The sequence below is a fragment of the Elgaria multicarinata genome, chromosome 9 (genome assembly GCF_023053635.1).
Source record: "Elgaria multicarinata webbii isolate HBS135686 ecotype San Diego chromosome 9, rElgMul1.1.pri, whole genome shotgun sequence".
Taxonomy (NCBI): domain Eukaryota; kingdom Metazoa; phylum Chordata; class Lepidosauria; order Squamata; family Anguidae; genus Elgaria; species Elgaria multicarinata.
Genome location: NC_086179.1, coordinates 35,860,212 through 35,872,695, shown reverse-complemented (window position 1 = coordinate 35,872,695; position 12,484 = coordinate 35,860,212). Strand labels below are relative to the sequence as shown.

At 47.3% G+C, this 12,484-nt stretch overlaps 1 protein-coding gene across 2 annotated transcripts in view; it reads right to left on the bottom strand.

Annotated features, from left to right (window-relative positions):
* TAB1 (TGF-beta activated kinase 1 (MAP3K7) binding protein 1) overlaps window positions 1-11,232 on the bottom strand; it is a 228,068-nt gene extending 216,836 nt beyond the window's left edge. For both annotated transcript variants that reach the window (XM_063133558.1, XM_063133556.1), the window contains exons 1-6: window positions 11,159-11,232; window positions 7,293-7,429; window positions 6,968-7,121; window positions 5,072-5,158; window positions 2,925-3,063; window positions 2,483-2,596 (exon numbers count right to left, since the gene is read on the bottom strand). In XM_063133558.1, coding sequence (XP_062989628.1) covers window positions 2,483-2,596; window positions 2,925-3,063; window positions 5,072-5,158; window positions 6,968-7,121; window positions 7,293-7,429; window positions 11,159-11,191 — 664 coding nt within the window. In that variant the 5' untranslated portion in view covers window positions 11,192-11,232. The remainder of the gene's footprint in view (window positions 1-2,482; window positions 2,597-2,924; window positions 3,064-5,071; window positions 5,159-6,967; window positions 7,122-7,292; window positions 7,430-11,158) is intronic.
* Window positions 11,233-12,484: the final 1,252 nt, after the last annotated feature.

The following is a 12,484-nucleotide window of genomic DNA, read 5'->3' as shown; positions in this document are numbered from 1 at the left end:
TGAGATCGTGCAGAGAAGCGCTCTGCCTGGTCACTGCCCCCCAACTTTGGAACACCCTTTTCCCAGGTGTCAAACAAATGACCAAGCCTGGGTATCTTTACGAACAATGCAAGACCTTAATAGAGGCAGGCCGGTGGGAAGAAGGGAGATAACGTCCCCCTTCTTCCCCCGTGGTATACCCCAGAGCTGAGAGCGATGAAACAAAATAGGAGAAGGCTTGAGGGCAGGTGGAGACGAACTCCTAGTGGATGCAATCAAATATTGGTAAGTGCCTATAGTAAGGCATATTCAGGGGCACTGAGGGCAGCAAAAAAACAACACTTTGCTGCCACTATTAAATCTTCAATTTGCCGCTCATTGGAGCTTTTTAGAGTTGTCCGGGGGCTATTACATGCTGGCCCCAAAGACATGATAGAACCATCTGAGGCCTGCTGTAATGAATTTGCTAGGCACTTCCAGAATAAAATCTTTTGCATCCGCCAGGACTTAGACTCCAGTGTTATAGCAGGTGAATCTAGTGAGGTGTCCAGAGTGCAGTCTTGTCCTGTAATCTTGGATGAGTTTCAGTTGGTACAGCTTGAGGATGTTGACAAGGTGCTTGGACAGGTCCGCGCGACCACCTCTGCTCTGGATCCTTGTCCCTCTTGGCTAATAAAAGCTAGCAGGGATGGAACAGCCGGCTGGGCCAAGGAGGTGATTAATGCCTCTCTACAAGAGGGAGTGGTCCCAGACCGTCTGAAAGAGGCGGTAGTGAGACCACTCCTGAAGAAAACTTCTTTGGACCTGGAAAATCTTAGTAACTACAGGCCGGTAGCAAATGTTCCATTCCTGGGCAAGGTCCTTGAGCGGGTGGTGGCGGGCCAGCTCCAGACACTCTTGGAAGAGACTGATTATCTGGATCCATTTCAGTCGGGTTTCAGGCCTGGCTTTGGCACGGAAACAGCCTTGGTCGCCCTGTATGATGACCTATGTCGGGAGAAAGACAGGGGGAGTGTGACTCTGTTGATTCTCCTTGATCTCTCAGCGGCTTTCGATACCATCGACCATGGTATCCTTCTGGAACGTCTGGCTGAGTTGGGAGTGGGGGGCACTGCATTGCAGTGGTTCCGCTCCTACTTAGCAGGACGGCTCCAGAAGGTGGTGCTTGGGGGACATTGCTCGGCCCCGTGGACTCTCCAGTATGGGGTTCCGCAGGGGTCGGTCTTCTCCACCATGCTGTTTAACATGTACATGAAACCGTTGGGTGCGGTCATCCGGAGTTTTGGAGTGCGCTGTCATCAGTACGCTGACAACACGCAGCTCTACTGCTCCTTTTCATCCTCATCAGGTGTGGCTGTGGATGTGCTGAACCGGTGCGTGGCTGCGACAATGGACTGGATGAGGGCTAATAAACTGAAACTCAATCCAGACAATACTGAGATGCTGCTGGTGGGTGGTTCCTTTGATCGGATGGGGGGTGTTCAACCGGTTCTGAATGGGGTTGCACTCCCCTGAAGGAGCAGGTTCGTAGCTTGGGGGTTCTCCTAGAACCATCTTTGTCACTTGAGGCTCAGGTGGCCTCGGTGGCACGGAGTGCTTTCTACCAACTTCGGTTGGTGGCCCAGCTACGCCCCTATCTGGACAGGGATACCCTAGCTTCAGTTGTCCATACTCTGGTAACTTCCAAATTAGATTACTGCAATGCCCTCTACATGGGGCAGCCTTTGAAGACAGTCCGGAAGTTGCAGCTTGTGCAAAATGCGGCGGCCAGATTGATAGCTGGAACAGGGAGGTTTGAGCATATAACACCGATTCTGGCCCGCTTGCATTGGCTGCCTATATGTTTCTGAGCCCAATTCAAGGTGCTGGTTTTAACCTATTAAGCCTTACATGGCTTGGGACAGCAATACCTGAGAGAACGCCTCTCCTGACATGAACCTACCCGTACACTGCACTCAACATCTAAGGTCCTCCTCCGAGTGCCTACTCCGAGGGAAGCTCGGAGGATGGCAACAAGGGAAAGGGCCTTCTCAGTGGTTGCCCCGATTGTGGAATGATCTTCCCAATGAGGCTCGCCTGGCGCCAACGTTGTTATCTTTTCGGCGCCAGGTCAAGACTTTTCTCTTCTCCCAGGCATTTTAACAGCATTTAACAACGTTAAGTTTGTTTTTAATGGACCCCAGAATTGTTGTTTTTAAATGGATACTGTTGTTTTCGTGTTTTTTTAAATTTTTGTATACTTTTAATGTTTACTATTTTAAATTGTTGTAAACTGCCCAGAGAGCTTCGGCTGTGGGGCGGTATATAAATGTAATAAAATTAATAAATAAAAAAATAACTTATTAATTTGGGCACTCTGGGCCTGACGCTGCCAGCCACTGATGCCGTGTCCACCACGAAGGCTATGCGCTGGCAGCCTTTCCTCCATTGTGGCTCGGGTGTGCGTTGCAGCCCATCCCTCTCTGGGCCCGCTGCACTGCTGTGCCTGAAACACAGGACTCACCCAGCTGGGAAAAGCGGAACAGTTCATCCTCGTTCTCTGTGGTGTGATCCATGTTGAGCTGTGTCACTTGCAACCCATCTACGGTAGATTTGCACAAGAGCGCACGGTTTGTTCCTGTGGGGAAGGAGTGCATGATGCTAAGATGGAAAAGGGGGACAAGTGAGGCAACCTGGAAAACACACACATGTCCTCAGTGCAACCCACCACAGCCACCCTATGGGGAAAACTGCACCCAGGCTTGTGAATAACAATGTTTTATCACTTCCCCACTTTCCAAGGAAACTATGATTTTGGGCAGGTCCCTGCAACAAGTTTCAGTGGCCCTGAAAGAAGCCGCTGCAGTGTTTCTCTCATACAAAGTAATTCAACGGCCTCACTCTTCGTCTCTCACTGTTGCATCCAGGAAGTGGCCAAATCAAAACAGCGTTGAAGAGGAACACACCTACATTGGCGATGTAGAGCTTGTTGTTAAGAATGGCTGCCACAATGGCCATGGCTCCCCCGGAGATCTCCTTTTCTACTGCCTTTAACCGCTCCAAGATTTTCTGGTACTGAGAAGGCAGCTGGTGATGGGGGACCCCCTAGAACACAGGGTTACAGAAACCTGCATTAAAAATCATCAGTGTCTGGAGACTTCACCGCATGATGGGTGCAGCGAAAAACATTGCAAACTGTGGGGTTGGTTCTTTTGGTGTAAGAACCAACCCTACAGTTTGCAATGTTTTTCCCTACACCCATCATGTGTATGCATACCTGCCAGCTGAGGATAACACTTCACGCATCTGATGAAGTGGACTCTAGCCCACTAGTGCTTATGTCATGATAAATGCATGTGTCTTTATAATGCCTCAAGACTCTTCGTTGTTTTTAAATTTAAAACAAAAGTTGTACAGTGTCAAGAATTGTATTCTTGCTCGGTGTTCTAAGTGAAGAACTCCATTTTCTCTCTGTGCTCTATGTGGCCACTCCATTTGATCAAGTTGACACAGCACATAGTGATGTATCCACCAGCGGATCTGTTGCCTCGAGAGAGCTCTAGCCATCAAGGCCAGAGTAAGACTCAGTTAACTGGCCTGAATGATCACAGCTGCATTCCTGTGGGAACTTCCTTCCTCCCCTACAGGGCTTGTGGCCAGCCTGTGATTGGCTAAATGAGACCTTCCATGAGTTGTCACGGCCTGAGCATTAGGCCACCTTGAGGCCCAGTATTGGGCAAAAGGCATAATAATAATAATAATAATAATAATAAGAAGAAGAAGAAGAAGAAGAAGAAGAAGAAGAAGAAGAAGAAGAAGAAGGGGAAGTGGGGCTGCCTCTATGTCTATGTCTACCTGTGCCAACTTACTATCGAGTTTGTGAGCTTTTGGATCCTGGATTGGGCCCTGTCTTACTGGGAGACTCATACTTACATAATGTATAGGATAGGTTTAGATATTGCTTTGTTATTTTTGCCGGGTGCATCGTTCCAAAGGGTTACTCTTATTTTTGTATACCTTTTTAACCCTTTCCCTTATGTAAATAAATTTTACCTCTAGAGCTGTGTGTGCTTTCTTCCAGGTAAACCTCAGGACTAAATTCAGAATGTTCTGATTGGGCTACTGCTACTGTTTAAGGTTTCAGGCTTGAGGTGTAAAATACAGGGCGTTGGCTTGGAACCTTATTCCTGCACCCTAGGCATGTCCTCAAATGCCTGAGATTCCCCTGGCTCAGGCTGAGGTGCACATAACGGGAGGTGGCCACCTACTTGGGTAACTGTTTGTTCCTGCCTACATTGCAGGGAGCTTGGGCAATCCCGTCTCTCCCTTCACTTACAGCATTTGACAGATTCTGGAGAGACGAACCTGAACAATAGAGGAAAAGAACTGGGTTTCATTTAACGTAGATTGGTTATTCCTTAAAACCCTTCAACCATCCTGTTGCACTCACAATCAGAGCCTTGGAAGGCTGTTTACCCTCACTTTCAAGTCATGTTTCATAGGTGAAGCAGAGATTTGTTTGAGTGATCTTTAACACAGAAAACCAAAGGATTGTACTCCTTTGGGTTACTTAATTTAGTACAAGCATGCAGTTTTACAAATATAGTGCAAAATGATCAGACACACTGTCTTGAGCCAATTGGGTGTATCACCCTAGACAGTAGGAACCACATTAACTCTAGCAAATATGTTTTTTTAACTGCTCTGTCCTTAAGGGTGCAATCCAATGTATGTTTAGACCAAAAAAAAGGTCCTACATCTCCCAGCATTCCCCGGACAGCATGAGCTATTCCGTTTTCCTGGCTTGGTGAGTGCTGGGTTCTAGGCACAGCAGTGCAGCAAGCCCAGAAGAGGATGGGCTGCAATGGCAGGCTAGGGAATGCTGGAAGCTGGGGGGTATTTTTTTCTGTCCATCACCAAGTCTCCAAATAGTGCCAGTGATGGTGGCAGTTTCAAACCTGAGAACACTGGAAATGAGGAAGAGACTGTTGCCTCCCAACACACACCTTCAAGTTAATTCATCTGCGTACCAGGGTCCATCCGGAAAGAAAATGCACAGTTACTGCTCTCTGAATTCAACAATGTTTCTTTTAAGGCCAGGGAGAGAGGTTACCTCTGGCAGTTGGGACTGTAGGCTGGCTTTCTCTGCCAATGCATCATCAATGGACTCCAAGAAACTTCTTTCCACCACGTCAAAAGCCTAAGGGGCACCAGAAGACAGTCAATACAAAGATATTATTAGAACAGAAGCTTTGCATGGCCAGCTATACAGAATCTATCAAATGTGCAATGCTCCAATACTACCTACGCTTTCAGGAGTTCCTACAATGGGTCCCTGTTACTGTGCTCACACTAAAGGGATTATTTTACAGTCCCACCCCCTTACCAAACCTTTGAACTTCATACACCATTAGAGTCTCACAGACCACAACCTCTCTTTTTTCTACAGCAGCCTTCCCCAACCTGTTGCCCTCCAGATGTGTTGGACTGCATCTCCCAGAAACCCCCAGACAGCATATGGGGAGACACCAGGGTGGGGAAGACCGCTCTGTAGCCAGTAGATTCAGCAGGGCAAGGCAGGTGCAAAGCCTGTGGCTGAGCTGCTTGCTGCTATTTTCCTTCGTTAAAGCGGTACATCAGGGAAAATAAAGAAGAGGATGTGAGGACTAGCCTCATGCAATTCACCAACATAGAAGAAATATTTATTTAGGGTACAATCTTATTAACTGTGCCCTCTATGATCATAAGCCCTAAACTTGAAGGCTTAGACTCATCCTTTACAGGGGAGGAGGAGCAGTGGAGGTGATTTTCATCTTCCCATTGTCCTGCCCTGCATTTTCGCTAGATGGGCTTTTTTGCCCATCTAGCAAAGGCATTTTGGAGGGAGAGGGAAGGAGACTGGCAAGAGACTCAGGATACCTCATATCCTGGCCTTTCCAGTTTCCTCTCCTACCTGCCCTCCGAAACGCCCCTTTGTCCCTCACTCTGAGGTCAAGTTCCCAATCTTGGAGGCCAGACAGCACAATTCTTTCTTCGCTGGTTGCGAGAAGGAAGAGGGTCAGATCTCCATCTCCCCCTTCTGAGGTCAGAGCACTGTCACCAGCCTTGGAGGAGAGACTCCAAACAATCTCATGGCCCCTCAGACACTGTCTAGGAGCCATAGGATTGCTCTCTTATTCTATTTATATCCTCCCATTCCACCCAGAAAGTTGTGCTCGAGGCAACTGGCTATTGGGCGGTATAGAAATGCAATAAATAAATAAATAAATAAAATATAATAAATTAACAAGCATACCTTAAAAACACAGATGAAAACACACAAAAATTATAGAATAGGAAACAGCACTCCATCCAACAGACCTCTTTACAAGCCTGTTCAAGGCCTTTTCATTCTGTTCAAGGCCTTCTTGAACAGAAACGTTTTTGCCTGCTGGTGGAAGACCAACAGAGACAGGTCCAACCTAGCCTTTCTAATCACATTTTTCCCACCAGCAGGCACCAATCAAGTTCTAATACAAAGAGGGTGTCTTGATTCTACAGTCTCTTATACGTGGCTCTCCTAATCTCTCCCAACTGGCATACAAGGTCTCTGTTATATTCACACATAGACCCTCAAAGTGTGAGCTGGACATCTCTGGCTCAAATCCCACCTCAGCCACAACCCCACGCCCACCCCAAACAGCTGTAGAAAAGCTGCTAATCAGACCCTTGAAGGTTTTCCTGCCTTTTAGTTCTTGTGTTTTTATGATACTCTAAACTGGTTTTATTTGTATTTAAGTTGCTTTTGTATATATTTTTTAAATGCAAACCACCCTGGGAATTTTTATAGAAGCACGGCATAAAAATATCTAAACAGATAAAATGCAGCACAGGCAGAGCGCATCAAACTAAGGATGCTAACAGTTTGTGCATGTCCTCCTCTAAACAAAGGACCTAGTCATGCGGTGCAAAAAAAAAGGGGGGGACATGAGTTTATGCCTGATTTCTCCAAAGACAGAACTTCCAGTACCTGCAGCAGGACTCTGCGTACATCTGCATCGTCATGGTCCGCATTCAGCTGGCCCAACAGAAGCTCTGCCGAGAGCCTCTCTCCCACAAAGTTAGTGATCCGGTTGCCATCGTAACCATTGAAGACTCCGTAAAGGTAACAGTTGTTCTCACTCCTGACAAAGGGGGCCAAGATGGGAAGGGAAGGTTAAGAGAGGGGCATTCACTGTGGGGCCTGAAAGCAGCAATCGGCCACGCAATCAACCTTATCCAGAGAAAGGGTTGGAGTAGTACAGATTGCCAGTTTTGCTGCTGAACCATTCCAGCCACATCTGCAAGCTACTTACCTGAATTTCAACCAGTTATCCTCTAAGGGGTGGGCTTCTGTCCCCTTTCCGTCTGCACTGTAGGAACGGTTAGGGGCTGAACCTACACCGGAGAGCTGGCAGAGGGGCAAGTCATCTGTCCAGCTTGGTAGCTGCTCCTGGGTAACAATAAAAGGAAAAGTCCCCCATAAAACTCTCCCACAAAAATAGCAGCACACTAGCTGAAACAGTATTATCTCAATTACGGTGCTATAGTACACTAGCTAATATACACTGATGGAGTCCCCTTTCTCACCAGTATCTGATCCCTTAGTAGCCATTTTCTTCAACCATGTGCCTTATTGCACCTACTCACTCATACATCTTCTCCTGCTACTACTATGCTGTTCCTGCTTCCTTGTCACCCTTCGCTCAGGACAAAGACCCTGTTCAGGTGACACGTTAAGTCATGATGGTTAAGCATTTTGAGCTAAATGTTATGGCTTAACGTGTCATATGAACCATGCCTTAGCGTGCCATGTAAACCATTCCTAACCCTGGTGGCTACATAACCACGGTTTAAACATGCTCACTAACCATTTGCTGCAAAAGGGTTAGTGGCCTAACCATGGCTTAGCGTGTTGTCTGAACAGCCACCCACCCCCCAAAGTACTTCTTCATTCAGCGCAAGACGTGGTGATGGCCATCAACTTAATGGATTTAAAAGGGGATTAGACAAATTCATGGAGGAAAAGGCTATCAATGGCTACTAGTCATGGTGGTTATGCATCACCTCCAGCATCAGAGGCAGCATGCCTCTGTATACCAGTTGCTGGGGAACACAGGCAGGAGGGTGCTGTTGCACTCATGTCCTGCTTATTCAGCTGGTTGGCCACCTGGGAACAAAATGCTGGACTTGATGGGCCTTTGGTCTGACCCAGGAGGGCTCATCTCATGTTCTTAAACCTCTCCCCACAAATTAAGGGGGGAAATCTAGCATTTCTGGAGTTTGTCCTGGAGGGCAAAGCCAGATAAGTTTTATGCATTTTAATTACCATAACTGGAGAAGAGAAGTCAAGCTTTTTTGCCATATAAATACTTCTCCCTGCATACTTCAGATATTTTTGGTTCATAGCATGAACGCTTTCCTAGTGCTTTTGGAACCATTAGCCTTCAGGAAGCCACAATTCTTCTGTGTTTATGGAACAGCAGGAATATAAACCAGCTCTCTGTGCAAGGTGAAAGAGTAAAATTCCGTTCCCACTAAAGTAGATGGGAACTTGCATGATCCCTTTTATATTTCTACATGAGGCGGGGAGAGAACTGACATCACTCTGCCCTTCCACAGAACTGTGGGAGCATTAAGGCTGTTCCAGATGTCAGCTTCCTCAGAAGCATTACAAGGAGGACGTCATTAAAGAGCACAAAAAATGGGCAAATATTTGAGATCTCTTTATCAGGCAAGAAGTCACAAAAAGCAGGTTGGCGTGTGTGGGTGTTCTCTCTCCCAACACCAACACCCTGCCGCCCCAGCAACCCACTTTTTCTAACATCTTGCCTAAGACATCTGGGGATCTTGAAAGTTTGCCCATATTTTTGGTGATCTTTGGGTTGACCTAATAACAGTATTATACTAATACGGATTTTGAAATTTGTCTTCTGGCCAACATGCCTGCCTTTGTTTTTCACGAATGAGGTTTCTGTTTACGTGCATTTGGGGCTACCATCTCTGGCTTTGCATGACTTCTTTTCTTCCCCTGCACTGATCCTGTTAGTAGGTTTGGACCCTTAGTGATTGGGATGTGGAGTGGCCCCATTCTGAGTATCTGGCATGTCAGCATGCTGGCCAGCCACAAAAGCACTATAATTTGTCAGAGAAGCCAAGTTTGGAGCAGGTTTTCACAAATGGAAAAGGCCTGCACACCCCACCGAACTGAACACACCCCACCATGTATTGTAGTTTGCCAGGTGTTTGACAACCCACTGGTTTTTCCATTAACAGTAAAACTAGCATATTTAGCTAGCCCATGGGTCCACTAATTCAGTGGACCCATGGGCTAGATCAATTCTAGCAAGACAGTGTGACTGCAGAGATGAGTCCCTGTCTTCTTCTCTAACTCCATGAGAGATAGGGAGTAGGAGTCCTCCCCCTGTCCCCTGCTTAGGCTCAGAGGTGCTCTGAGCACCTCTATAAAGTTCAGCATAATGTTGTAGACAAGATCGTGTAGTCAGGAGAGGGTTAACAGTGAGCACAAATTTGGGTTGGCTATCACAACCAGACAGAATCTGTGGTCTCCTGATCTAGGTCCTGCTAGGCTGCCATATATGAAACTAGACTGGGTGCATTCAGTTTGGTGGGCCACATTGTATAGACCTTTACTGGAAGCACCATCTCTCTGGATAGTTGGCAGATATATACTAGCTCAGGAAACTGTTTTAGGATCAGTATTTTAGCCAAAGCCTCAAGTTTATGAGAAATACACTGAAAAAGTGGTAGAGAGCAGGGTGACATGAATCCTGCACCAACACGCTGACCCTGTTCAGACAACACGTTAAGCCATGGAGGGTAAGCATTTTGGGCTAAACATTATGGCTTGGCATGTCATATGAACCATTCCTAACCTGCGTAACCATGGTTTAAACACGCTCACTAAGCTTTTGCTGCAAAGGGGTTAAAGGCCTAACAGTGGCTTAGTGCGTTATTTGAACAGGCCATTATACCCATACCCATTGGGGCACACGGATGGTGAAGAGCAAACTAGCCTCACTGTAACCCTTTTGTGGTGTGTAGGGAAAAGAGGGACCAACTTGTGCAGAGTTTATGGGAATGCTGAATAAGCCCAACTCATGGAGCACAGGAGGTCTTTTAATTCTTAATCAAGCAGGCTATTATGCTCTCATTTCATGCCTATAAAAATATGAGCAAAGGAGCAACTTATTTTTGTCCTTGAACAGAAGTAGATATATTGCCTTTTCCTGCACTGTTCGTAGAGATCACTTCTGGAGATCAAAATATTGGGAGCTGGGGAAGCCCCTCTCTTTTTGCTCTTCCATGCACAGTTTGACAAAGAAGGCAAGCATGACCTTCCACTCCAGGGGCAACAAACTTGTAACATACATCTTGGGTTGCCAGGCCAAAACCCCATCAGGCTGAGAGAAATGTGGCCAGGCACTGCCCATCTTGCCACCCACAACTGCAGAAGCATCATCTGGCAGAATTCCTTCTTTCCCTAAAAGAAGCATTTTTAGTAACCAGCACTGGAAAGCTTACACACATCCTACACCAGCTTGGTGCCATCCAGATGTTTTGTACTAGAACTCCCTCAGCATTCGTGACCAAGTGGCCAGGTTGGCTGGGGCTGATGGAGTTTGAAGTCCACAACAGCTGGAAGGCATCAGTTTGGGGAAAGCTGCCCTGTACCGTGCAGTTACTGGCAATGGTAGGAATAGAGTGTCCAGAAAGACACGAATAGTCAGAGCTCCTGCCTCTTTTTTAGTTGTTTAGCAGAGGGAATGTCAGCAGGTGCAGCTTTTCTCACTGCTGCTGCATGGCCAATTGCACCTGCCAATATGCCTTCCCCTACGTAGGTGTTATTAAAGGCACAAGGCCCCAGTTTTCCTTTGGCTGGGATCACCCCAGTAGCCGAGCGGGAGGACACCACCACCACCACCACCACCACCACCACCACCCCTTCCCTTTCTTGCGCACACACCCTGCCCTCCTCTCTCTCTTGTAACAGGGCATCTTCCCTGCCTTGTGTTACCAAGCCCGGGGCCAACCCCACCCCAGACAAGCAGGGAGGCCCAGGGACCCTCGACCCTTCCCTCGAGCACGGGTGGTGGTATTTTCCTCTCTCTCCATCCCCCCCGCTCCCACGCTCCCCTATGGAACAGGCTGGGCTACTCACACTCTGCAGGAGACTCCTCCTCGCCGCCGCCATCTTTAAGCAGAAGCGACATCCTCCGCCCTTCCCCTGGCAAGGGAGAGGAGAAGGCGCAGGAAGCAGGGGCCAGAGCGTCCGTCGGATGGCGTCTTGGGGTTTGTTGTTGTTTTAACAAGGTCACAGCGCCCCCGGGAGGACGGAGGGAGGCATTGCAGGATGCCATCAGGTCTTTTTGTGTGGGAGAGGTTTAAAAATACATATGCAGGCGTTAAAAAGGATTATACACTGGGCGAGTGAATTCTGGGGATCAGTAGGGCGCACTTCTGGAGGCAGACCTCAGAAGGCGGTGGGTAAGGAGCAGAGAGGCAATCAGTGGATCTGGATGGTGTATTATGGGATGGGGGAGGCAGGAAGACTGCAGTAGGCAGAAATGACCATTTTCTCCCGCATCGAAATCTAGGAAGCTGCCCCCTGGCGGGTCAAACCATTGGTCCATCTAGTTCAGTACTGTCGACTACTCCCAACTGGCAACTCCAAGGTTTGAGATCGGGGTCTTTGTCATCCCGACCTGGAGATAAATTATTATTATTATTTATATCCCACATTTTCCCCAGTACGGGACTCAAGGCAGTTTACAATATTAAAACATGTACAATTAAAACATATAAATATAAATTACAAAAGTTAAAATAGAATTAAACCTAAAGTAAAATTAAAACATGTTAAAAATCGTAAATCTGTGCATTCAAAAACACATGCTCTACTCCTCAACTACAGCTGTGATTTAGAATTGGTCCTTTCGAGCAAATATTTTGCATGCAAAAGTTTCTTAGAGAACAATCCTCCTTGGGGTTGATGGCGAAGCAAGGCCCCTCAAATGCCTTAATACCGTTACCTACCGACGAGTTAGGGTGCAAGCCTGTGCATGTTTAGACAGAGAAAAGGCATTCCCCAGCCAGCAGGTTTAAACATGCACAGGATTATGCCCTTAGGTTCTGTCCCAGGCATCCGTGAAGACCCCTGCCTGAAACCCTGGAGAGCTCCTGCCATCAGCTATAAACCAGGCTCTCTCTGGTTTATAGCCTGGAGTCCTCCACATGTGGGCTACAACTCCCATAATTCTCATTGGCCATGCTGGTTGAGGATTATGGGAGCTGTAGCCTGACACATCTGGAGGACACCAGTTGAGGAACACTGCTCCAGATATTTTTGGACTAGAACTCCCATCATTCCTGCCCATTGGCAATGCTGTCTTTGGTTGATGCGAATTGAGTCCAACATCTGGAGGGACACTGTTTCCCCATCCCTGGTATAGTCAATACCTGAGCTTGATGGGCCAACAATCTGACT